The 26,352-nt window shown below is 43.6% G+C and overlaps 2 protein-coding genes across 2 annotated transcripts in view; one reads left to right on the forward strand and one right to left on the reverse strand.

The window, feature by feature from the left end:
• Positions 1 to 6,482: 6,482 nt before the first annotated feature.
• LOC119400164 (dolichyl-diphosphooligosaccharide--protein glycosyltransferase subunit DAD1) lies at positions 6,483 to 7,116 on the reverse strand. Its single transcript, XM_037667151.2, has one exon. The coding sequence runs from the start codon at positions 6,983 to 6,985 to the stop codon at positions 6,641 to 6,643; it is 345 nt and encodes a 114-aa protein (XP_037523079.1). The 5' UTR covers positions 6,986 to 7,116; the 3' UTR covers positions 6,483 to 6,640.
• Positions 7,117 to 7,650: 534 nt separating this feature from the next.
• LOC119400166 (protein flightless-1) overlaps positions 7,651 to 26,352 on the forward strand; it is a 53,619-nt gene continuing 34,917 nt past the window's right edge. The window contains exons 1-11 of the mRNA XM_037667154.2: positions 7,651 to 7,726; positions 10,537 to 10,647; positions 10,769 to 10,921; positions 11,626 to 11,711; positions 13,072 to 13,148; positions 15,528 to 15,612; positions 16,267 to 16,370; positions 17,430 to 17,549; positions 18,940 to 18,998; positions 19,113 to 19,270; positions 20,078 to 20,319. Of these exons, the coding sequence (XP_037523082.1) occupies positions 7,664 to 7,726; positions 10,537 to 10,647; positions 10,769 to 10,921; positions 11,626 to 11,711; positions 13,072 to 13,148; positions 15,528 to 15,612; positions 16,267 to 16,370; positions 17,430 to 17,549; positions 18,940 to 18,998; positions 19,113 to 19,270; positions 20,078 to 20,319 (1,258 nt within the window). The 5' untranslated portion in view covers positions 7,651 to 7,663. The remainder of the gene's footprint in view (positions 7,727 to 10,536; positions 10,648 to 10,768; positions 10,922 to 11,625; positions 11,712 to 13,071; positions 13,149 to 15,527; positions 15,613 to 16,266; positions 16,371 to 17,429; positions 17,550 to 18,939; positions 18,999 to 19,112; positions 19,271 to 20,077; positions 20,320 to 26,352) is intronic.

Raw genomic sequence — 26,352 nt, forward strand, 5'->3', positions numbered from 1 at the left:
CAACTTCACAAAAATTATGATTTGTGGCGTAGTGGGTACGTTGCTGGTGTACTTGTATTAGTAGCCACAAGAGAGTTTATAACGGGCTCTAGAAGGGCTACTCTTTCAGCTTTCCGTGCAGGCCTGGCGTTTTTTTGTTCCTTATGCCTTGCACACTTGACATTGCTTTGAGGGTTTCTTTTTCACGGGATTAGGAGGAATCTGGCATGCAAAATGCACCCCTTTAGTTGCTTCATGGCACTAGGCGCCACCATTCCTTCTGCCACCCGACGCAAAAAAAAAGACCGAAACGAAATAAAAAAACATCACCAAAGTGCCTTTGACCAGCACAGGTAACTACTGCCATTTATCGATGATGTATTCAAGCGCCTTTAGATATGCCAAGTGCTGCCACCCCTTAATGGCTTTGTAAAATATTAGATACAAGAGCCCGGCGATTTGTCGGCTTTGGCAAGATTGCCACTGCCGGTGCGCCCGCCGATTCGCCAGCTTTCGCAGCGAATGAGTTAACCAAGACTATAGAACACGGTAAGGGTCGCAAACCATGGGTACACCGTGAATGCATAAAAAGAATTAAACAAAAAATAGATTGTTCAAAAAGTTTCTTAATTTATTGATGTTTATTTATTTATACAGTACTGCTAGCCTCTAGATGAGGCTGTAAGCAGGAGTGGGTTGTAACAAGTACAAAACGAAATTTAGATAATTAACACAGCAAAGTACAACAATTGTGTCACATGAATCGACAAGAAAAAGAAGGAAGGAAAAAAAATGCGAAATAAAAACCTTTGCGCAACGTTTCAAGCACTGGTATGCACAAACCGATTGCAGAAAGAAATGACAAAACTTATTTTCACGTAAAGAAGGGAAAAAAAATGAAGACGCGACAGACATTGCACATCAACTAAAACGGGTTGAAATGCGCTCTTGGAAATGCAAAACAAGTGCAAGGCATATGGACAATGTTTGAAACTGTAACTGTTGTAAATGATTGTCATAGTGATTACAACTGAAGAGCTTATACAAAAGAATCTGTAGTTGGACTTTGCACAGCGCTGGCTGGTAGGCGGTCCCATTCACGAATTGTCTTTGGGAAAAAAAGAATTTGCAAAAATTTTGGTGTGGCAGAAATATTCCCTTATTTTTTTATTATGGTGTAACTGGGTAGCTGGCCTGGACACTGGCTCTGTGTAAGTGTGTTTATGTATACCAAGTTTATCATGGAATAGCAGGTGCATGAATCTTAATCAGTCGTGCTGGCACCATTTTTGTAGACATTCTAAACCTGCTTTCTTTACAAAAGCACTCGCAGAAGTGCGCCAGCTATAAGAACGATGCACAAACTTAACCGCTTCCTTTTGGACAGTTTCTAGTTTGTTTATGTTGCCTTGAGTGTATGGATCCCAAATTATCTATGCACATTCTTTTACAGGACGGACTAAAGTTTTATACGCTATTAATTTAACGTCGTGTGTAGATTGCTGCAAATCTCCTTTTAGGCAACCATGTTTCCGCATGGCCCTCTTTACAACTTCCAATGTGTGTTCATTCGACATTATTGTCACACCGAGACATTTATATCTGTTTACAACAGCGAGCGAGTTGCCACCTATGCAGTACGAAAAGCTTAATGGTTGTCGTTTACGTGTCGCAATCATTGTAGTAGCTGATTTTTTTACGTTTATTTTCATTTGCCAATCTGTGAACCACATTGCAATCTGTGCTAAAGCATTAAGTAAAGCCTGATCACTAGGATTCTGAATGTTGTGATAGATTATGGAGTCATCAGCATACAACTTAATTTTAATGGGTATATTCTGAACTATATCATTAATAAAGATTAAGAAGAACAGAGGCCCCAGCACAGACTCTCGTGGAATGTACAGGATCTGAGCGCACGTCGCCAATTCTGACACACGGGCTCTATCATATAGATAAGCTTTGATCCATGCAGGGAGAAAATTGTTTAACGACGGCTTTAGTTTTGAAAGAAGTTTAGGATGTGAAACGCGATCAAAGGCTTTTTCAAAGTCGAGAAAGATAATACCGATTTGGCTTGGTACATCAGCAACTGCTGAGAAGTCATGAATTAGTTCTACAAGCGCCGTTAGGGTTGAAAGTCCTTTTCTGAAAACGTGTTGCCTGCTATCGATTGCATTATTATGTTCGAGAAACGTTAAAATATGTTTTAAAACAATATGCTCAAGGTCCTTAGAACATCTGCACAGCAACGATATTGGCATATAAGAGGAAACTAATGAAGAGTCTTCTGCTTTAGCTATTGGTACAATCAATTTTGTTGTATTTCCAATCAAAAGGAACCTCTGTTGAATATGATGCACAGGTATTTACTGTACCATTCGGCATACCTGAAGAGAAAGGCATTGGGTACGCCGTCAGTACCTGAAGGTTTTTCGGTGTCAATGTTGAGCAAAAGCGACAAAATGCCCTGTTTGGATACGGCAACATTATTAATTGGCTGGCTTTGGGATACTGCGTTGAAATGGGGCGTCCTGCCGTCATCATTTGTGAATACAAAGGAAAAAGATTTATTAAAAGCTGTCGCGATTTGCGATTGTGACGTTACCGTTTCGCGATTTATACATAACTTGTATGTTGTTGAAGTGTGTTGCCGTGAGCAGGAAGTTCTTCACTGTGACGCTGAAATAATAGTGCTTGTTTTTCTTAATGAATTCTTTTACCTGTACACGTATGAATGAAAGCTTGTTTTTGTTAGCAGCCGAAGGAGGCATCCGGGTTCGCTTTGTTAACCTTTTTGTTTTGCGTTGTAGCTGAATAATTTCTTTATTTATCCAAGGACTAGTATTTTGTATTCGTTTCGTCATATATGGCACAAAACCCCTCACACACGTCAACATGACGCTCTTGAAGAAACGCCATAATGCACCGCCATAAAAAGAATTAAACAAAAAATATATTGTTCAAAAAGTTTCTTTAGTCTTAGTGTGGGGAAATACCACACAAAGAAATAACCATAAAATACTTATGTTACAAAAAAGGGCTCTTCGGTCCATAGCTAATGTTGATTACAAAGGGTGGGCATACGAAGGAATTATTTCATCATGTTATACATTTTATGAATGGAAATGAGCTATAAAATATAAAATGTCTGTTTATGAAAATCAGCATGACCTTATAAATATCGCTGATTTAAGAAGATATCTCCTTTCTATTCACTTCGCAAACAAAACTTTTGGATCATCCCCTTTTGCCGAACTGAATACGCATGACAAATGTTACGGTATTGTTTGCCTCACTTGCTCAACACACTGCTCAGTAGTGAAATACAATGAGTGAAATGCAGTATAAGTGATATTAAAAAAACACTTCCTTTAACTAATCTTATACAAAAATAATTGCTGTACTGTATGAAGAGGCCTCCATTTCCATTGTTAGTTTTGTTTGCCTGATGTTATTTTTGTTGCTTTGGATTAATCAATAGATCAAATTATTTACTTTAACGAATGGCTATCGGTACTAATTTACATTTACACGTACTCTGTACCATTGTGGACATAAATATTGTGGAAACAAGGTTTAAATTGCCACATTACCCATTTTTTTCATTTATGTAACGCACTGGTTTGATTTTGTGTTAGTATTTGCAGATGCTTGTGTGTCTTCATTGTATGCCTTGTATATGGTGGCTTGGGCTTGGGCACCTATTTGAAAAGTTTGATGACTATCTCCATGTATTTACAGACGCATCTGTACGCAGCGACGGCCAAGGTGGCTCTGCAGCTTTCTATTGCCCTTCGACTAACATCAGACGGGTGTTTCGCATACCGCATCCATCTTCATCAACAACTGCGGAACTATCAGCGATTGATGTTGCTCTGAAATACGTTCGAGAAGAATTAGGAGCACCAAAGGTTGTCGTACTCACAGACTCTCGTGCTGCCCTTAGCAGACTGTTGAGAAAAGACTGCGACGGTCCAATTACATGCAGCATTGTAAAATCTGCCACAAATATTATTTCTAGTGGGGTGTCCCTCATTTGCCAGTGGATACCTTCGCATGTGGGTATTGCTGGGAATGAAGAGGCCGATCACGTTGCTTCAAGTTGTGCCCACAACGAGTGCGACTGCCAAGAAATTTCATGCCTGATAGACAACGCTCGTCTGTTGATCCGCCGACATCTTTTAAAGCAGCACCCTGACCAACGTGTAGCAAGCCGCGGGTTGTTCCCTCCCCGTATTCGTGGCCGTGGATTGCCTCGTTGTGACAGAGCCCTCTTATATAAGCTAAGAGTTGGCTCTGTATTAGTGCGTGAGCGCTTATACCGACAAGGTCGTGTAGACAGTCCATCATGTACGTCGTGTGACTCCTGTGAGACACTAGAACACATAATTTTTGAGTGTCCCGCATTTGTTATGCAGCGAGCACTGCTCATCAAGGAATATGGACTTATTGGTCTAAAGTGTACGAACCTTGATGATTGCCTGTTCCCGAGGGGTTGTGCTGCTCGGCGTGACCAGGCCCATCGAGCCCTACTTACTTTCTTAAAAAATACCGATTTGGCCTCGCGCGTATAGACATTTTTCCTTGTGACCACTTATTCGTGTTTACGTCTGTGTTATTTGTTTTTTTTTTCTTACCTATTTTCTTTCCTTTCTCTTTCCCCCCTATCTTCCTTTCCCCAATGTTTCCCCTATCCCAAATGAGCAGGCAGGCGTTGTGCCCCTTTAGGTGGCAGTTGTCAGCCTGTTCCCTCCCTATTTCCTCTGTGTCTTCGTGTTTTCTATGTATTCAAACCAAATAAATAAATAAATAAATTTCCTCAAGCAAACTGTTTTGCTTTTCGTTTAAGATTGCTCACAGGATGTAAATAAAATTTGATTTTGATTCGAACTTCCCTCAAGTAGTTGCCTTTCATAGCTGGGCAGTTTACGCAGAATCCAGATGCGTAACGGCTAACCAAGCTGAAGCAGGTAGTACGTCTCGCACAACTAAATGAAAGTAGTATCATGTTACATTATTCAAGATTCCTTAGTGTGCTTACTGCAATTCTTTCGTCACATTAGGGAGTTTTTGAACAGGGGCCCCAAAGCCCTTTGCGTGTGCTCGCTTTGGGTCAAGCAGGAGCTAAGAGTTTTCAAATAGGGTCTGCGGTGCTTTGGACACTCCCCCTATTCTAGGTTACTCTAGTCTTGGCCAAGAGCCGTCGCTTCAGTGTGTGCCATCATGTTTGTTTGACGCAAAGCTTATGGGGCAGGCTTTGGGGCTCCCGCTGAATTCGAGAAACAGCATCCCCGACGCAACACCCAAACACTGTTTGGGTCTCGCGCATGCGCAGTGGCCTCGACGCTATTTCTTTGGGGCACCAAAACGATTGGGGACCCTATTCGAAAACTCCCTGTTAACTCTACAGCTGAATCTTCACAAGGTGGCAGCCAACATTTCAAAACGGACTATACTCCATGCCATAGATAGCAGTCAATGCTATGGAGGCAACACAAGTAGCTTAGTCGGCAAAATGTACAACTTCATGCGTCTCAGCCGTGTTTCGTCATCGTAAGAGCTCTTGAGAGCAGAGCAAGGGCAATTGTGTCAAACCTCACGACGCTCCAAATGAAAAATAGAGAAACGAAGACAACGTAATGCTAAGAAATATGGAAAAACACATTCACAATCGTATAACAGGATTGATTATCTCTAAGCCACAAAAACTTCTAATTTGTTACTCTGCACAAAGCTGGAAGAAATCACAACGTGGGTGCGAAGCAAGAATGAACTATTTCCTGGTGCGAACACATCTACTGCAAGTCTCGGTAGCCTCCACAGCGTTGACTGCTCTGTACAGAACGGAGCATAAACATTGTCATCATATAATCTCCAACGAAACTGTAGTGTTGTCCACCGCATTTTGTTGTCCTTCCTAGAATGGTCGAGAATCCTGTTACACTAGACATTAAGAGTGTATTGGAATTCGGTACCCGGACCTTTTGGGCTTCCTGCGTGTGCCAATGTGTGCCCTGCACTTGACGCATGCACGCTGGTGACAACTCGTAGCGATTGCGTACGCAAAGATTTTGGGTACGCTGTTACGAAACACTACATTACCGGTGAATGAGCAAAAAGGGAATTTAAGGGTTTGTTTTCTTTGTTAGACAAAACATTAATGACAACCAACAGACAGTCAAGCCAAGGAAAGTATGGGGGGGACGTTATTTTCTAGTAATTACAACATAAGTGTGAAGAAATTAAAGTGGACGAAAGGACAACTTAGTGCCGGCAGGGACCAAACCTGCATCCTTCGAATAACGCATCTGATGCTCTACCAATTGCAGGTTGTGGCCCTGCCGGCGGCAAGTTGTTTTTGCGTCCATTCTAATTTTTTCACATTTTATATTATCATTACTTCGTCATTACATTACTGGTAAGTGTTACGAGGTGCGGTGGATGTTTGTACGCGTGAATTAAAGAGGCACGTTCTTTTCTGAGCCCACTTGTTTATTACAAAAAGAACGGAAGATGAAGTGGACCGGTAAAGAAGGTGGCAGAAAATGACAAAAAAAAAAAAAAAATTCCGCGAAACCAGGCAAACGAGACAATCCTTTCACACTCGGCGAGTGTCCGTTCTTCTTCGTAACGGAACACAGGAACAAAGGAAAGTTCATCAGCCGATGAAGTTGATGACGACCAAGTGCAGGATGATGTGCGCAAACACGAAGTCCGCGTAGGCTCTTTCGGGGCTGATGCCGAAGAACTGAGACTTGTTCTGCGGGTTGGCCTGGAGTCGCAGGCAGACGCCCAGCACGAACGAAGCGACGCACGTGATGAAACCGGAGAGGAACGAGTTGAACGGGAACGTGCCCACGATGCAGCAGTACACGAACTGCACGATGCCCGTGAGCATGACGTAGACGAGGTACGAGTCGATGATCTTCATCTTCTTGGGCGTCGTTGCCGAGTACTCGTCGAGGAAGCGCTTGATGACGTCCCAGATTGTCGCGGAGGCCATGGTTTTTCAAAAACCGGTGCTTCTTTGCAAAGAACGGACAAAACGCTCGGCTATGCGATGCCACGAAACAGTTTCTATTCCTTCGACGTGTTCAAACACCGGGAGATAGCAATTGCACGTCGGCGTGGCTGGCTCGTTGCCTGGCTTGCGATTTCGAGCCAATGATGTGGACACAATGGTGATGATGATAATTAAGGAATATTTGTTTTTATTATGGCGGTTGTGACGTAAATATAGCGCCTTACTTGGCACTAAAGCGTAGCCTTTGAGAACTGTACTTAATACTCAGGTTAAATTGAAATCAAGCCTAAACATTTTGCTTGATCACAATTGACTTATCGGAGTTGGAAAAATTGTGATTGAGAGATCTGACGTCATGTTTGGCACCTAAAAAAAAAAAAAAATACGCGGGCAGTGTACAAAAGCAACGTTTCTATAACCATTGTACAAAACAAGTTCTATAAACGTTGTACAAAAGCACGACCTCTGAGATCTCTCGAAGTGCAGATAGTTCTGAAGATTTTAGCCTAGCGACATTGATGGTATGATATCACAGTCATACCACTGAGCGCTGGTCTGCCCTTTTTATTATAACAATAAACGACCAATTTTTTTCGATATTTTCAGTTTCGTTCACGTCCGCTCAGATGGCGCCACGGACGCCCAGAGATTACCAAGATGGCGGCCACGGGCGTGCTGCCTTTCGTCCGCGGCATCGATTTTACTCGAAATGACTTCCAAGTACGGAACATTTCGCTTGTCCGAACGCTAGGGATTAACGCGGTAGTCTCTAACCTACTGATCGGTAGCACTGTCCTGTCTCGTAGCCGTTCTTGCTTTCTATATTGACCACGCCTTCTTTTCGGGAGGTGTAACCCAAGATCCTGAGAGACCCCATCGCACGCTTTCTCTCACGCGGCTTTGTTGTTGTTTTCTGCACTGCTTGCATTTTCGCGTCACGGAAGCCGGAAGGATCGATGGGTGCAAAGCAAACGTCCTTTAAAGCGTGACAGGTCTTTGACAAGTTACGCGCAGTACAATTATAGTCGGCATCCTCCTCTTCCTAGGCTCTCCTAAAGTTACGGCTTGGCTTGTCGAATCGTTGCCTAACAGCTTACAAAAAAAAAAATGACAAAAAAAGGTAAATGCTATGACTAATAAGTAACACCACGTGCTCCTTGGGACCTGAGTTGGTTAAACTACTAATGGTTTAGCGACCAGGTTTAATATCGATTTCACATTGCCATCGACTCTCTCAATGCCCTCATGTACGAGTGTCGCGGGGCCCGCTTTCGATCGCGACCAAGTCCAATCGGGATCGAATTTCTCGATTGCGATTGGCTCCCTTCCTTGGATTGCGTAAATGAGCCAATCGCAATCGAGAAATATGATTCCAGTAAAGCTGGATCGCGATTGAGTGGGTTTATGTTGTCTGGGGTAACTCTTTGGAAAAAGAATATTAACGGTAAATAAAAAATTATAAAAATCTGCGGTTCTTACTGACATAGGCAATCTTATGAATTTATGGGCTTCGCTTTCATACATTTTTATTTACTATAGTCAAGCACAGAAGTTAACATACGAATGAAGTTATTGCTTCCATGCATGAACCCCAAGCATTCCGTGTAGCGCTTTATTGAATGAGTGCTATTGCTTGCTCATCACGTAGAATTGCTGCCGCCTGCACCATTTTGTTGCGTTTTAGTTTTGTACAGCAACTTATATTTTCAAAATTGGATATGCAGTATGTGGAGAGTTTGTCGAGAATGCTTGTCGGGGCACATATACCCTAAATGTGTTCCGCTCCTGTGTTTTTCCCTTTTGTGTTTTGTTTCAGTTGCGAGCATGGAACTATGATAAATACGTAAGCATAACACAATTCCAACACATGTTTATATTTTCTCTTCTGATATATATCCCCTGATGGTGCTGTCTTTCTTTATCTTGAATTTATCAGAAAGCTGGATTACCTCGCCTTTACTTCTTCATTGCAAAGACCACTAGATTGAGCCTATTTCGTCTTTAAAACTTCAAAGGAAAAAAAAAGATGTTTCTTCTGTAGCCTGTTGCATACTTAGCAACGAAGCAATGCTTCGGAACTTGATAGTATCGCCATAAACATCCTGCTCAACACATTTCACTGCACTGCATTTATTCCGGGTCTGCGTAGCTAAACCTATTTCTATACATTTGTGTCTTCAATAGTAATTGTACTTTTGCATGTCTTCTCGATTCACTCGTCTTTGGAAGTTTAATTAACACGGTGGTGCTTTTACGCTGAATTCATAACACTTCTGTCGTAAATTTTGCTTGTGTCGATTTGTTTACGCCAACTAATGTGCAACCTGCTTTATTTCAACTCAGACAGGAAAAAGAAGACAGATCCGAGTAATGTAGATCTCTCTTTCTTGTTTCTCTCTCTCTCTCCTTCTTCTTTTTGTGTAGGGTGCGAAAAATCTCCAAATTTTTCTTGGGAAACGGTGCAGTGTGGCTGTGGTACCGCTCAAAAATGTCATGCCATTGTATTTTCAAAAAATTTCCTAAAAAATAATAAAACATTCATCTTGACCATTTGGAATGCGTTGTCCAGTCAGCATCAAAAGTTTAGAGACCACTAGGTCTAAGAAAACTTTGAATTTGCCAGCAGTCTGTGACTGGACTCGGTCAAACTGCAAAATACACATTGTTAGCACATTTTTGAAGAGGCCAGAAATCTAAATTCAAGGCTGCCTACCGTAGCAGTGGCAATATTCAGCCTTCTCTTGCATCTCATGGTCCCAAATTTTTGACGCTGACTGTGCATAAGAGTAGCATGGTGGTTAGCACATACCTACATTACCCCCACGAAATGACGGCCGATGATTTACGTTAGCATAGCACTGCCGCAGATTAGGTTAGCTTCTGCCGTTACCAATACCACCTGCTGCCGAATTTGCATGGTTGTGGTTTATCACATGTCTAATTTCTAATGATAATATGGTAGGGCTGTTCTAAAAACCACCTCAGTTGCTATGTGCAAAAGGATTGATAGGAGTCTACATTATGTGTTTTCCTGTGACACAGTCCAAAGGCAATGAGTCATTGCTGATAAGTTTACTGATAATGTGACTTGTGAAGTTATTTTTCATTAACATTGGTACTAACCATAAGGTGCGTCTCGAACTTGCCTGCTGAGTGAGTTGCTCTTTTGCCGCTGTACTGTTTCCTTCACTTGATTTAACTCCAGGCATATTTGAAATGTAGTGGATCTGAATGCTGTTAGTGGCTGCGTCTTTTTTTGGGTACCTGTATGTAGTGTTGTAATCAATTAATTAGTGTTAATGTGTTAGTGCTGCAGAATCACGCCGTCGAGTTGTTGGCTGCAACTTTGCTCATTCCCATCTGCATTTCAGTCATCCACAATAGTTGCTCCGAATTTAAGTAGGGTAGACTGTCAAACACTTTACGGGGCGGCAGTTAATGTACCAGTGTTGGTCTGATGGTGATTTTCGATTAATCACAAGTGCTTCCTCATTAGTGCTAACCGCTGCACCACTTCGTCTCTCGTGTAGGAGGACTACTTCCCCAAAGCAGTCGGTGAGATGACCGGCCTGAGATGGCTGCGGCTAAACCGGACCAAGATTGACTGGATTCCAGATGAGCTCCAGGGCCTCAAGAAACTTGTATGTAACCAGCCAGCTGGTGCTTTGAATACTTGGCGTTTAAATAACCAGGTGTTTCTCTAACAGTTATTCCCTCTCAACATGGTCGTTACCTCGGCATTTCACTTGTTTCGCTGTGCAGGAGACGCTATCTCTGGTGCGCAACAATCTGGTGACGCTGCATGGCGAGGTCCCTCAGCTGCCATGCCTACGCTCACTCAACTGCCGCCACAACCGGCTCAAGAACTCGGGCATACCACCCGACATCTTCGACCTCGAGGACCTGTTCGTTGTGGTGAGAAAACGGTTGAGCACGAATTAACTTTTACTTTCATCAAGCACACAGCAACTTAACCATACAAACTGTGTGCCGTTTTACCAGTGTACAGTTGAATTTTGTTATAATGGACACTGATATAGCGAATTATCTGTTATAGCAAACTAAACGCGGACTTTGATTGGTCACACCTTATTTCAGTGACATTTATTCTCTTTATAACAAGACCAAAAACACGAGAGCCTCCACGATATCAGCTGTAACAAAGAAATATTTCACTCACGCGAAGCTCGAAACTCAAAAGGTAGAATAAAAATCAAAATAAATATTAAAAGACAATTCAAAACCACATTTTGTTTTAATCATTTGAAAAAGTTGTAGTGATTTTGATCATACAGCGCCAAAAAATGCGTATTTCACTGGTTGTGCCACCATATGAACCTAAGTTTGAAATGCCACAAATGGGTGCGTAAGGATTACTTTGTTTATAATGGACTTGTGAAGCCTAAAATATTGCATTTTTGTATCCAGGATTTTTGCGTGAGCCAGATTGCCAATTTGTTGGAGCCGATTTCTGTCTGTACTGTTAAAACGCATATCGATATAAAGAACTAGTTTATGGTTGCAGCGCTACTTTGTTATGATGAGTTTCGAGTCTATAGCTTTAGAATTCGAGCGCGAAAAATGTTGTGACCGAATGCCTCTGTGACCTTTTATCTCAGGACCTGAGCTACAATGACCTGCGAGAAATCCCCACGAACCTGGAGCACGCTCGAGGCCTACTCGTGCTCAACCTCGCTTACAACAGGTACTTGTTGGGTGGTGGGGGGATTGAGTGTACAGGTGGACTTAAGGGAGGGGCCATGCTTCAGAAACATATTTCTTTACTTTTGAGTAGATTTTTATGGAACTTTCACAGCTTGTGTATTTTTAAGCCCCGATTTCAAATGTACACTTATTTTTCTAGTTTCTTGCAGTTCCTAAAATATCGAACAATTAATGTGCCTTGTTAGGACCAAGATTTTTTTTTTTAACTGTGAAAGTTACGAATCAAATCGGCATACCACTGTAATTTTAAATGAAAACTGTATGCAGTAAAACAAGAATGGATATCCTAAGCCTATTTGAACAAAAGTAGGGATGGGCGAATATTCGGGCGTTTCGAATATTCGAACGAATATTACAGTATTCGAATTCGCTTCAATACGAATTTAGATTACTCGAAATTTAGAAGTATTCGGAATGAACGAATATATGTATACATTTGACCGCACATAACCCCCTGTAAGGGTGGTTTCACTGCAGCGTGTGGTTGCTGTGCCGTGAAACAACCCTTCCAGGGAAATCTGCACTGCCACGAAGCCACACTTCAAGGTTAAATGTACATATTTTTTTAAGTTTAAAAGTGTGTTATATAGGGGTTTATATGCGCTAAGTATAGTAATTTTTAAATTGTAACGTATTGAACCGTACGGCTATTCAAATCTTGATACTATTCAAGGCTGCTTCCACTTCATTTCAAACCAAAAAAGTGACATTCACTGATACCTAGTTCCAATCCTTAAAAATATTGTGCGAGGGGCATGACAAAAATGCTCATTATTTAATAATATGCAGTAAATACTATTAGAACTATTCAATTTGAAATTATTCGACCAAATCACTATTCGCTTCGGATTCGCTTCGAACCTCAAATTCACTATTCGCCCATACCTAAACAAAAGTTACGATATGTAGAACTTTTGTGAGGGAAATCCCATCTTGGCATTTACTGTCTCCCATGTTCAGCGTACCGCAACTTTTGGTTAAATGGGCTTACAACATCCATTCTTGTTTCATTGCATATAGTCCTCATTCCAGATTATTGTTGTGATATGTTGATTTGCCTTGTAACTTTTACAGTTTAGAAGAAAATTTTGCTCCTAACAGTACAAAAAATTCCTGATATTTTAGAAACTACATATTGCATCAGAAAAATAATTCCATATTTGAGATGAACGTATAAAAATACGAAAGTCGTGAAAGTTTCATAAAAAAGTGATAGAAAACGTGTTTTTGAGGCAGGGTCTACCCTTAATCGTCATGAAAGAGAAAGGGGAAGCTCATAGTGTCCAGAATCACTCGCGCATCCTTTGCCCCTCACTCTCTCATTTCGAATTTCACTGCAGAATTGAGACGATCCCGCACCAGCTCTTCGTCAGCCTCGTCGACTTGATCCACCTCGACCTGAGCGGCAATCAGCTTGGTGAGTGGCCCGAACGACCAGTTCGTGCATACATGTATAGCACTCACGGCTTGAAATGAGACATCAAATGTTTTAGTAAAACGACTGGTGTTCGCAATTTCTCGAGATAACCACGTCATGTCGCGACGAATCTGCTCCTTAAAGATAATGTTGGCTCTGATCTGCGCGTTGGAGTCGAAATTACGCCGATATGACCCGAACTGAAGACGGAGAGGAAAGTATGTGCGCTACTTAGCCCTAAATAGTCCTATTTCAGTCTGTGAGTACTCTACATCTTGCATTCAGTATCTTTGAACCAAACAGCAGGGGAAGACAGATTCCACTTTATTGGGTATTTATGTTTGCGTAATCCTGGGAGTTTTAGCCAGCGGATGTGGATGGGAAAGTGACCTCCGCTGTAGCTCAATTAGTAGAGCATCGGACCTGTTATCTGAAGGTTGTACGTTGGTACCTACCCGTGGCGAGGTGATTTTTCATCCGTTTTAATGCCTTTCTATTTATGTCATAATTAATATGCTACAGTTAAAATATACAAGTTATGACCCCTATACCTTCCTTAGCTTCATTGTCTGTTACACTCATACCTCATTATAACGAATTTGCATCTTACACGAAAATAAATTCGTTATATCCGAAAATTTGTTATAAACGTATATTCCTGACACTGTATGTATTGTAAGACTGTTCTTCATTTACTTTGTTATAACCGATATTTCATTATATCCGTGTTCGTTATATCGAGGTTTCAGTGTAGTTACGTGAGGTTGTGTCTAGTTCAAAGAGGCCTCGACGATCAATTCCTCCTGTCTCATTCACAGCATATCTAGCTCGTACATACGATAACAATTTCATCCTTTTGAGTTTTCAATAGAGCTGTGCGAATAGCAAAATTTTGGGTGCGAAGCGAATTCGAATAATAAAGATTGAGTGCGAATCGAATCGAATAATTTCGAATAATTTTCGAATATTTCTCAAACATTTTTCGAATAATTCGAAGTGAAATTACAGAAAAAGTTGCAGAGAATCCCTAAGATGTTCTTGTGAGATCGCAACATGAAAGTGTTTCTTTTCGCTAGGTTGATGAAGCGCTGGTGGGGTCATATTTCATAGTTGTCTTTCTTATCAAGAGTGAGGCAATGTAAAGGCCGAATTGTATTTATGTACATGATTTGGTGCAACAAAAGTGTTGCCGACAACACTTTACACGTGATAGGCAGAGATGCCATTTCCTCAGCCTCTCCTCCTCTTTCAACTTCTGTGGAAGCCCAAATGATGTGGCAGACAAAGGTGTGCTCCCTTCAAGTCCGGAGTTCCAAATCTGCCTCGTAGACGTCGATATATAAGAACATCTGAAATTTTGTATGCTAAAAAGCTTCGGCGTCCGATTTTTCGGACTTCCTGCCCAAATTTCAGGTCCAAAACAGCATTAAATGAGCCCCCAACTCTGCCACATCTTTCATCTCCATATTGAAACCAGCGTTTTCTTGAGTTAATACATTTGCGACCGTAGCGGAGCTTGAAAGGCAGCTTTGCTGCAATACGGGGGTGTGATGAGGTGAAGCATGTTGAAAATTTAGGGACCACTTCCAAACGGACGTTGACTGTCTCTTGGCTAAGTTCGACCGTAACGGACCTTGAAAGGCAGCTTTGCCGCAATACGGGGGTGTGAGGAGGTGAAGCATATTGAAAATCTAAAGACCACTTCCAATCAGACGTTAACTGTCTCTTGCCCAAGTTCGACCGTAACTGACCTTGAAAGGCAGCTTTGCCGCAATACGGGGGTGTGAGGAGGTGAAGCATATTGAAAATCTAGGGACCACTTCCAACCGGACTTTGTCTCTTGGCTAAGTTCGACCGTAACGGAGCTTGAAAGGCAGCTTTGCCGCAATACGAGATTGTAATGAGGCGAAGCATATTGAAAATCTGAAGGGGTCACTTTCAACTGGACGTTGACTGCATTTGGCTTTGGGAAGTTCGAATAGTTCGAATAGTAAAATTTCAGTGCGAATCGAATCGAATAGCAAACACTATTCGAAAAATATTCGAAATTTCGAATATTCGCACACCTCTAGTTTTCAATAAAGGGTGCATTTTGAAAAAAACTTTCCGTGACCTTCATCCGCCACGTTGGTCAATTGGTTGTGGTGCTCGACTGCTGACCCAAAGGTCACGGGGTCGAATCCCGGCTGCAGCGACCGCACTTCAATGAAGGTGAAATGCTAGAGGCCCGTGTACTTAGATTTAGGTGCACGGTAAAGAACACCGGATGGTCGAAATTTCCGAAGCACTCCAGTACGGCGTCCTTCATGATCATATTGTGGTTTTGGGATGTAAAACCTCATCAATTATTATTATTTTCATGACCTTGCTGCATTGCAGAGACCCTGCCACCTCAGATGCGACGCCTGGTCAGCCTACAGACCCTAGTGCTGAACGACAACCCCCTCGGCCACTACCAGCTGAGGTATGTGTGGGATTTAGAAAGCGAGCAGCAATTTCACTGTCACTTCACGCTGAGTGTTGTCGCATCTTCGTTGATTTGATGTGTCAGTCTGGGGAGATGTTGAGTGAAACATCACCACCATTCCGGCTCACTTCAGGGCACACTGCACTTAAAGTTTTCTTTTTCTAATTCTTGATTAACTGTGATTGAACTTTGGCAGTTTATGCATATTTGTGTGCTGATTTCAAGTATGCATTTACTTTTATAGCACAATGTGTAGTTTATAAAATATCGAACATTACTTGTGCCTTGTTGGGAGCAAGATATTTCGTGAACTAGGTCAGTTACAAAGTAAATCAGCATGTCACAATGATCTCAAATGACAGCTGTATGCAAGAGAACAAGAATGGATATCCCAAACCCATTTGAACAAAAGTTATGGTATGTTGAACATTCGTGAGGGAAGTTCCAGCTTGACATCGACTCGCTCGCAAATGTTCATCGTACCATGACTTAGTAGGTGTCATTACATTTTAGCTAGTATATAATGGCTGCTAAAAGTATGTCAAGTGTGTGGTAAGATTTTTGTTTGCAAAAGAGTTTACCACAAATGAAATCTTTTGGTTAAGATTTTGCTGTTATTGACGACTCTCATCTAAACGTTGATGATTGCAGGCAGCTCCCAGCACTGACGTCACTACAAGTGCTGCACATGCGCAACACACAACGGACGGTCATCAACACGCCCGTCTCGCTCGACTCGTCAGCCGTGCTCTCTGGTGAGCTGCCCGACGTTTCTAGAATTGCTTTGCTGATTTCAACATATGGCAGAGCCTAGGTCAAGGGGGGACACGGGTCCGCCAACTTTTTTTAATTCTTCATTGATATAGTTAAAACTTGGTGAGTTTGTGCATGTTTGTGTAATGATTTCAAATATGCAATTATTTTTCTAGTACAATATGTAGTTTACAAAATAAGACATCCATGGGCCATTTCGGGAGCAAGATTTTGCCTAAACTGAAAGAGTTGCAAAGTGAATCAGCATATTCTGGAATGAAAACTATATGCAAGAAAAGAAGAATAGATGTTCTAAACCTATTTGAATAAAAGTTATGGTATGTTGAACATTCGTGACTGAAACCCCAGCTTGATGTCGGCTCACTCACAATTGTTCAACATACCATAACTTTTGTTCAAATAGGTTTGACGTCATGTCGTACAAAACTGGACATTATTAGTTTAAAATCCCAAAGGTGCAGCTAACTTGAATCTAGGGTAAATATATGTAACACACATGTTCCTTAACAGACACGCTCTGTAGTCCCATGCACTTTGTAATATTCTGTTATTTGAGGTACAGTTAAATTTCTCAAACGAAGTACTTTGCTCTAAAACTTAAAGATTCTATTTGTATTTGCAGTTTTTGGACATTTGTCTGCTTCATGATTTTGAAATGATTGGAAACTGCATATCGCGTCACTGAAAAGCTTGAAATTTGTCTCGAGTTGACTAGGATTCTCAGTTGTCCTAGTTTGTGTTACGTATTTGTAAGTTTTTCAGTGGAGAAATGCTTTCAATATCTGGCCTCTGTGCACTTGTGGACCTGCATCAATGTGCACTAGCGTTCAGCGTGAAAAGTTTTCGATGAAAGGACGATACAGACGCAAACATGGTATCATCCTTTCGTCGAAAAGGTTTCGTACCTAACGCCGGCCAATTATGGCGTATCGACTAACTACTCGAACCCATATGCTGTGTCATAATACACCCGCATTGCAGCCTTGATGTCCTTTCTGCTCTTTCAAATAGTCTTCACTTTGTGGAATCATTTTCCCCAGATGTGGACTTCTCCCAGAATGCTCTGCCAAGAATTCCTGACGTCCTTTACACGTTGACGACGCTTCGGCGCCTCAACCTGAGCGACAACGCCATCACAGAGGTGTCCCCTGTCATTGGAGGCAAGTGTCATCTGAGCTAGCTACCGTATTTACTTGCATAATTTGCGCACTTTTTTTCGCGAATTTGAAGCTCCGAAAAGGGGGTGCGCAAATTACGCAGAGATTTCGCGAGCACATCTGAAATAACGCACAATATATAGTCCTAACACGCGCAATATAATACATTAAAGAAGAAAATAAATTATAGCGCAAACGAAGGGTTTTTAACAAAATTAGCACGTACTTTAACCAGCCAGATTCGGTCATGCACGGTCTAGTCAGAATCACTGGCTGAGAAGTCCGACTGAGAATCATCACCGCGGCCGCTGTCACTGCCCTCCCAAAGCGCGTCGTCCTTGGTTCTGTCGAGTGCGTTGAGGCGATCTTCTTGAAGCTCTTCGCGACAATGCTGGGAGTAACGAGGTGCCACGGCACGGCAATACCGGTGGGCCTAAGCTCTCGCACATATTTGAAAAGGTCTTCTTCAACGGTAGGAAACTTTCCATGCTTCGTTCCTCGGAACGGTCTCCTTCCCGGTCTTGTATTAAAAAGTGAACTCTTCTGCAGCACGGTTCCCGTTTCCTTAGGCAAATTCTATAACAGTGAGCTTGAATTTTGCCGAATAGTTATTGTAGCTCAGTGCAAGAGAACAGTGAAAACGCAACTGGCTGATCGCGAAACCTAAACTTCCGAAATCAACGAAGGCTGCGTCGCAGCGCGGACGGAGATGAGGAGGGTCCCTCGCACGCCTCCGATGCAGAAAGTAGTCCGTGCCGTGTTGCGTGCATGCATGCATGCATTCTCACGGCGGGAGAACGCTCGAACAGTTCTGACAACCCGTGAACACAGGTTTGGGTGTTCGGGTACGGTTGGTACGGTCTCGGCGGTTTCCGGAGAATAGAACGAAGTAATCGGAAGAAGGGACTTCGCACTCGTGTGTATGACTGCGCTCGCCTGCTCAGTGAGGGCCGCAGGGGCGCGGCCGTCCAAAGTTTCCCCGTGCGCGCGCGCCGGCGAGCTGGCTCGAGCGGGCGGGGAGCGCAAAATATGCGAGTAAATATTTTTTTTTAGCAAAGCTGGCTAAATATTAGGGGTGCGCAAATTATGCGAGGGCACAAATTATGCGGGTAAATACGGTATTATCAACCAGTCGATCGATCAATCAATCAACCAACTCTTTATTTTCACAGTGGTGTACAAGGTTAAAATTAGTAAGAGCAGAGAAAAAAAACTGTGTCACTTTGGGATGTTAAAGCTCGTAAACCAACAAACCAACATTGGAATGAATGCAGTTTCAAAAGCTTGTTACATTGAAGTTCATTGGTACGCCAAAAATGTCTAAAAAGAAAAATGGCAAAGAAATCATTTCCTTGTTTGTTTATTTATTTTTGTGGTGTCTCTCTCCTCGCAGATGTGTGGAAGAACATCCGCAGTCTGAACCTGTCTCGAAATAAGCTGACATCGCTACCCGTAAGTGGCGCATTTGCATTCATTTGTGTCTTTGAACTTGTAGGCAGTGTCGTGCATCGCACGTGACCTTGAAACACTTTCTTATCTATGTTGTTGCGGGTTTGCGGGCTTTAGGCAGCGCTGTGCAAGCTTACTACCCTGACCCACCTCTACCTCAACGACAACATGCTGGACTTCGAGGGCATTCCATCGGGAATCGGCAAGCTCCACAACCTGGAGGTGTTCATGGCGGCCTACAACAACCTGGAGATGATCCCCGAAGGCGTCGTACGGTAAGCTTGTCCATGTCGCAGCTGGTGTATCCCTTCACCTTTGACCTTATCCACTCAATGTTTGTTTATAAGCAGGAAACCTCTTCTTAAATATTAGTTGTTCCTCAGATTTTTAAACGATGTACACAGTTTCAACGTTGTATTCCCAGGCAATCTGTAGCACAGCCTGTCAACAGAGGTTGCTGCTGCAGTAGTTGTTTCAAAGAAAGCACTTGCCTCCTGCCCTTTGTGCTGAGAGGCCTCGAGGAGGCATTCATGCTATTTACGCTCTCTCACTTGTTAAAATCATGATCGCCCGTCTTCTTCTATTTTAACGCCCATAGATCATTACATGTCTCACTGCCATTGTTTTATACCACATATATCTTTTACACTTCAATATAGCACATGATTTTAGGCTTTTTTAAAGCCATATTACATCCCATCATGTAAAGCATTGGTCACCGCTAACACCACGTAAAATGACATGACGCTCTTTGGCCAAGCAAGCCTGGCCCTTGCACCACAAAGATCCACTAATCCTTGTCCCTTGACCTTTGACCTTAGCGCTTGTCCCGTCTTCAGTCTCCTTTTCTTTGTTCCGTTTTAAAGCTGCGCTTTTTAATATTCCTTCATAAATAAGAATCCCGTAGTTCATCATAGTACAGTGCGCATGTTTGACTGGAAGAGGCGACGCATATGAACATCCGAATTAATGGCGGCTGAACTAATGAGGTTCTAATGTGAAAAGTACTTCATCACCAGTTTTGCTTCCGAGGAGGCATAGCAATCGGCCGCATGTCTCGCTTATGTGTGGATTCCGTGCAGCTGCGGACGGCTGAAGAAACTGGTGCTCTGCCACAACCGGCTCATCACGCTGCCTGAGGCTATCCACCTGCTCACCGACCTTGAGGTGCTCGACCTCAAGGACAACCCGGACCTGGTGATGCCCCCTAAGCCGCTCGAGTGCCAGCGGGGCGCCGGTGCCGAGTTCTACAACGTCGACTTCTCGCTCAGCGAGCAGCTGAGGCTCGCTGGGGCTACGCCGACTGCGCAGATCCCGGCACCGAGTGAGCACTTGGCACTAGATCTTTTTTTAGCCTTCGATATTTTACTACAGCCATAGTAACCACCGTTGTAGCTGTTAGCGACAGTTTTAAGCATGGCTGTGAGTGATAGCTACAGTCGTATTCATAAGATTGAGTCTCTACAGTCTAAAGCCATTTGTTTTATATGCCGTAGATATGACAGGTATTTTTCGCTTTCCTCTAACCTTCCTAGGTAGTTTTAACCTTACTCCATTGTCAACACGTCACCACACTGAATGTTTAAAGTTTCATTGCGCCTCAATTGTTTAGACAGACATGTTAAGTTTGCTGATCCTTTCCATACTCAACTGTAGAAGCGTCGAGATGTGAGCTAGTTGGCATACGTTCAGTTGGTATACTCAGTGCTTGTAACTTCTCTCTTTTTTGTCCCTGCCTGTACTCGTAGCTCTCACAAACTAAATCTTTCGACATTTCAAACTAGAACTGACGTGTTCAAACACAGTTTCTTTCCTTCAGCAAATGAACACTGGAGTGCTTTGCCAGGCGCTGTTTCTGAATTGCAGTGTTGTGACTTTTTGTCTGCACTTAAGGGGAGACACTGGTCTCGAAACGAAAAGTTTTATTATTGGAGATATTGTAATGAAATTGGGTGTGTATATGTATTTCTTCCTCCTGTTTTCAAAAATATAATTAGTTTTCATGTACTTCAATTAGTTATCAAATTGTGAGAGCATAAGTGAAATCTAATTAGGTAATTTTTTACGGGTCATTAAGACACTTTCCCTCAGTATTTTTAGGTTCTGTTTAAGATGCAGCTGTAGCCAAAGACCTGCCATGTGGAGCTATGCTATTTATATTGTCACTGAGATATATCATCATATAAGAACTTTCAATTGTATTGACATTGTGTAATCTTGAAATGCAATTAGCTCACATTATTGTTCACAAAATTTCATATGTTCATCTTAGCCACAAAAAAATAGCATAGCTCCACAGTCCTATTTCTTACGAATTCAACGGTATAAAATTTATCAAAATTACCTTACAAAAACATAATGAAAAGATCCGTAAGGCTGGTCAAGTTGGCAAAAAATGTGAAGCTGAGAAAATCGCGTTTGAAGATTGACACGCACTGTATAAATTTCTAAAAGGAACCTTTAACCATAAATTTTATTCACATGTTCCCCATCTGTTTCCCTTCAAAACAAAACAGAAAGTGTCTTGTTCCACCCAAGGAATCATATCTAAAAAAATTTTCCAATGTGCAAAGCATGATCAAAACCCCACCATGACAAGCGGCTGGGGGGTTCTGGAAAAGCCATGGGGTATGAGGCTCAAGCGACTGGCTGCTCATGTCTTTTCAGTCTTTAGGAAGAACCTTCTAGATGTTAGGCAGCATGTTACCCTGGGTAATAGGTTGCTATGCTTGAGAGAATACCTTCAAAGTAGTCCAGGACTGTAATCTTCAGTTGCACCCGTTTTGTGTCTCCTTGCAAGAGTCTTTTTTGTGTTGGTGCTCTTCAGATGAGTTGCATTTGCCTTGCGTAAACGCAGAGAGTCTTTTTCTAGGCTTCGTCGAACAAGGCAATCCCCAGCAATATAGCCCAAACTTGCAGCAATGGACTCGTTGGTTGCCCTTCTTCCTTGGTTGTAGATGGCAACAGCCTCAGCGGCAGCTCGCTTCACACTTTCCAGCGAAGCGTTCCCATTCTTTGAAGTTTGGGTCCAGATGACCGAATGAAGACTCTCACTCGCGTTCTGGGTCTTCCCTTCACAGCACCGTGCCAGCAGGCTCTCATCACTGAGCCTCGCAAAGACTGGCTCCAGAGCAGCCCCAACACAAGCCGGCAGGGCATTCTTGTGTGAAGGTGGACTCTCCCCATTGGCCAAGGCTCTATTGTACTTGCACCAAGAGCTAGCACCCTCGGGGCACTTTGAGTGCTTTGGTGCATCATCTGTCGATGTCATGTGCAGCAGTGTAGCTTCGACTGCCCTCTTCATAGCTGGCACGTCATTGATATTGCTCCTCAGGGCATATCCGTAGTAATTCGCGATCTTCTTGATCTTCTCTTGTGTGAGCTTTCCTCTACCCCCAAGAGACTCACCCTGAGCCTTCTTTTTGTCCACAAGGTTCCGTAAAGCTGCACCCATTCGCTTGTGGACATGGTTGATGCAGTCCTTTTTGTCTATTTGGATAAAGCCGTACACCTCGGCTTCGGACAAGGCATGAAAAGTGCGGCTGTCTCCATCAGAGAGCACAGTCGTGTAGCGCAGACCATGCTTGGCCCAGGACCTCTGAAACATGGTCAGCGCAGCCTCTACTTCCATGCGGCCAGAGTTGCATTCGATGTTTCGTTGGCACTCGTGGGTTGCCAGCCAGTCGGTGTACCCTTCGTCTTGCGGCTGTGGTCCCAGGGCACAGCCGAGACAAAAGTTTGAGTAAACAACATGGTCAATTACAAGGCCAGTGTAGAGCTCAATGATGCAGCCCACACCTATGTGTGAGCTCCGACCTCGCGTCATCCATGAGCCGTCGAACACAACATCGATGTTCCCTATGGGGTTCAGGAAGTCTGTATACAGCTCTTTTATTACTGCCACACTAGCAGCTTCACTTTCAGTCGCTGTGTTTTCGCAGGCTTTCACTAAACTTTTTAGGTGTCCCTGAAACGTCTTGTGGTGCAAGCCTCGGTGCGAAAGGTTCATACACGCACAAAAGTCCGAAAGGGCAGTAACACCTTTGCCTATCATCTGTATCCCCTTCATGGCCCTCATGTTGACTTCGAAGGGAGTGATGGTGGCAGTTCCGCTCACTCTCGGAGAAGAAAATTGCTTCTTCTCGAAATCACAACTGCTGCAAGAAAAAATAAGCTTTACCGCAAGGCCGTACTCCTTGTCCGTTGCCTTCCTCACGCTGAGACTTTTTGCGTCGCATTTGTCGCACTTCGCTTGTGCAAAAAAGTTATTCAAAACTTTCATATCGACGAGCAAAAAATCGGTCCCGGCGTCACCGGTCTGGCACTCCGCGCTTACTCCAAGAAGGTCGAACTTGCGCTGGGTAGCCGACTTTCCAGACAGAACGGTCTTCGTTTGCGCCGATCTCTCAACTCGCTGCGCCTGCTCCGCCGTTGAGTAGTACGCGGCATCAACCCGAAGTGTTTCGCTAGTCGAACTTGGTCCCACGGTGTCGTCAGTTGAAGTTCCCGGCAGGTCCAAAGGGTCCGGCCGCGACTCCAACTCCGCTGCCGACGGTGCACTTGTAGCCGGCGCCTTCTTGTTCCAAGCCCGTTTTTTACGGCTTCCAAAAGCTCGTTGCGTCGATGGTTTCAGACGAGAGTCTCCAGGCATCTCGATCGCGTGGAAAAACTACCGGCACAAAGTAGAGACACGGTCCGTCGAGAAACACGCACGATCGCAAAAGCAGGCAAAAGCAGGCGCACACAAACGGACAGCCACGGCGGAGAACCAAACACAAAGAAAAAAAAATGACGTGTCGGTCGCGCCAGCCAATGGGAGACTCGGAAAGGCGCGCTTGAAAAGCGCGCCGCGTGAGAGCCAATCAGTGGCCTGGAAACGACCTTCAGAAAACCCGCGACGGCGGCCGTTCTGCTTGAGCGACGCCATTTTGAGATGGCGCAAAATGTGCACAAAGAAAACAGCTTCAAATCTAGCCCAAGATGGCGGCGCTCGGCCCGCTGCAAGCACGAGACTAAAAAGCCACCTAAACATCACCCAATATTAGCGGTGTAAGCATTTTTCATGTTGGCTACCTTGTGCTGCCGAGCAAAACTAGCGCCGTGGTGTACCCAGAAATTCCCTAGTCAAGTTGACGCGAGCAACGAGAGGCCGAGTTGAAACTTGAAGTTACTTGATGGCTTGTCTTCTTTAAAGATATTGTGTATCTGTGTCATGCTTCGTTGTGTTACCTCGCGAGTGTTCGCTAGTGACAGATCGCTAAGACTATCAGCAGCCTCAATTACGACGTCATCGACTCTGCTGTCAGTTTGGATGAAGCGCGAAAGAAAAGGCACACATACAACCACACATACTGCCCTATGTGTGGGTGTATGTGTGCCTTTTCTGTCCCTGCGCTGCTCCCTTAAGTTATGTTGAACCAACTAGCCAACCAACTGCCCTATGTGTGGGTGTATGTGTGCCTTTTCTGTCCCTGCGCTGCTCCCTTAAGTATGGCTTGGTGGGCTAGTTGGTATTGCATCTTAAAGGCTACAGCGCACAAAGACGGGGACAGCAGAAGAAAACACAGGACGAAGCGCCGAACTGCAACTGATACTTTATTCTCTGAAGGAGGAACCTTATATGCGCACATCGAGCCAATGAAAGCGATATTAGGCACAGCACCAACACGAGATAAAGTTACAACCAACCTGTCACTCATTATTTTGCACACGGCCTAAGACATGTTTCCGTTCAAAAATTCTATCTCCTTAGTGGAGAGGGTCACAGAGGGAGCACTCACGCAACTGTCTTTTTGGCGATCAATTTCATACGCTTCAATCACTTCACGTGTCAGCTTATCCTTTTCCTTTCCGATTACCGAGCACTGCCCGAAAAGTGGTTCACATGCACAAGTCCTGCAGTGCATTGACAAGTGGCCTGAAATGGCTGTCTTTCCTACCAAATAAGAATTTGGTAGGAAAGACAGCCATTTCAGGCCACTTGTCAATGCACTGCAGGACTTGTGCATGTGAACCACTTTTCGGGCAGTGCTCGGTAATCGGAAAGGAAAAGGATAAGCTGACACGTGAAGTGATTGAAGCGTATGAAATTGATCGCCAAAAAGACAGTTGCGTGAGTGCTCCCTCTGTGACCCTCTCCACTAAGGAGATAGAATTTTTGAACGGAAACATGTCTTAGGCCGTGTGCAAAATAATGAGTGACAGGTTGGTTGTAACTTTATCTCGTGTTGGTGCTGTGCCTAATATCGCTTTCATTGGCTCGATGTGCGCATATAAGGTTCCTCCTTCAGAGAATAAAGTATCAGTTGCAGTTCGGCGCTTCGTCCTGTGTTTTCTTCTGCTGTCCCCGTCTTTGTGCGCTGCTCCCTTAAGTTATGTTGAACCAACTAGCCAACAAGTTCACTCTTCAAGGTATCAGTGGTGCTCCGACGTAAGCGCCTGGTGTAACTCAGTGCGCTCCAGAATGAGGGATTTGCCTTGCTTAACTTCACCGCTGCACAGTGGCGTTATGCGAAGAAAACTAAACGTCACGCTGTGAAGCTCTAGCCCTTCGTGGCCGAGAAGGGTTCGCTGCCGCAAAGTGGTTAATAAAACATTTACGGCTTCGAAGCAACTTAAAGGAATCAGTCATCTCACGAGACTGTCCGAGACGTGTGAATATTAAAGCTTACAGGTGTATTTTCGATTATCGAATTATTTCGCGATCCCCTTTGAATCCGATGTGTCCGACGGTCTTCAAGTGAGGTGAAACTTGAGGCACTCGAGAGCGTGCGTTGCGTTAAAATGTCTGTGTATGCCCTGCTTTATGTTACCTCGCGAGTGTTCGTTTGAATTTATACAGATTGTTAAGACTGTCAGCAGCGCTAACAAACCCATCATCTGCGCATTTATTATTTGACCTGAAATGTAGCAGCTGGCGTTTGAAGTTGACATCCGTAGCGGCGCCTCGTCGCTATTGTGCAGCAAGTTCACTATGCGAGATCGCTTTAGGCCACCTGATTCATTGGTATCTTGTAATAATCTCTGTTGGCATAATTAAGTTTCTCCATGACACTATTCCAAGCTATTCCAAGAAGTGGCTTGGTCTGTTCTCTAATGTAAAGGTTTGCTGCTAATTCGTTTGCCAGGTAGAAGAATTGAAGAAACCTTTGCTATGCACTTGCGCATTTATTAGACGTTTGGGTGCTCGTACGGTGACTGGAGACTGCGTGGGAGCCTTTTTTGTGATTAAAGAAGACAAAGCATCAGGTAACGTATGTGGCAGTTACGATTTCCCTGCTGGTGGGCTTCGCTGCACAGCGAATCGTCGATGCACAGTGCATGCTTTGTGGCATAACACAGCTGCAATGCCATAAAG

The sequence above is a fragment of the Rhipicephalus sanguineus genome, chromosome 7 (genome assembly GCF_013339695.2).
Source record: "Rhipicephalus sanguineus isolate Rsan-2018 chromosome 7, BIME_Rsan_1.4, whole genome shotgun sequence".
Classification (NCBI taxonomy): domain Eukaryota; kingdom Metazoa; phylum Arthropoda; class Arachnida; order Ixodida; family Ixodidae; genus Rhipicephalus; species Rhipicephalus sanguineus.

Excerpts from the sequence above, each read along its gene's own strand:
- LOC119400164 (XM_037667151.2), bottom strand. The coding sequence starts at position 6,985 with ATGGCCTCCGCGACAATCTGGGACGTCATCAAGCGCTTCCTCGACGAG.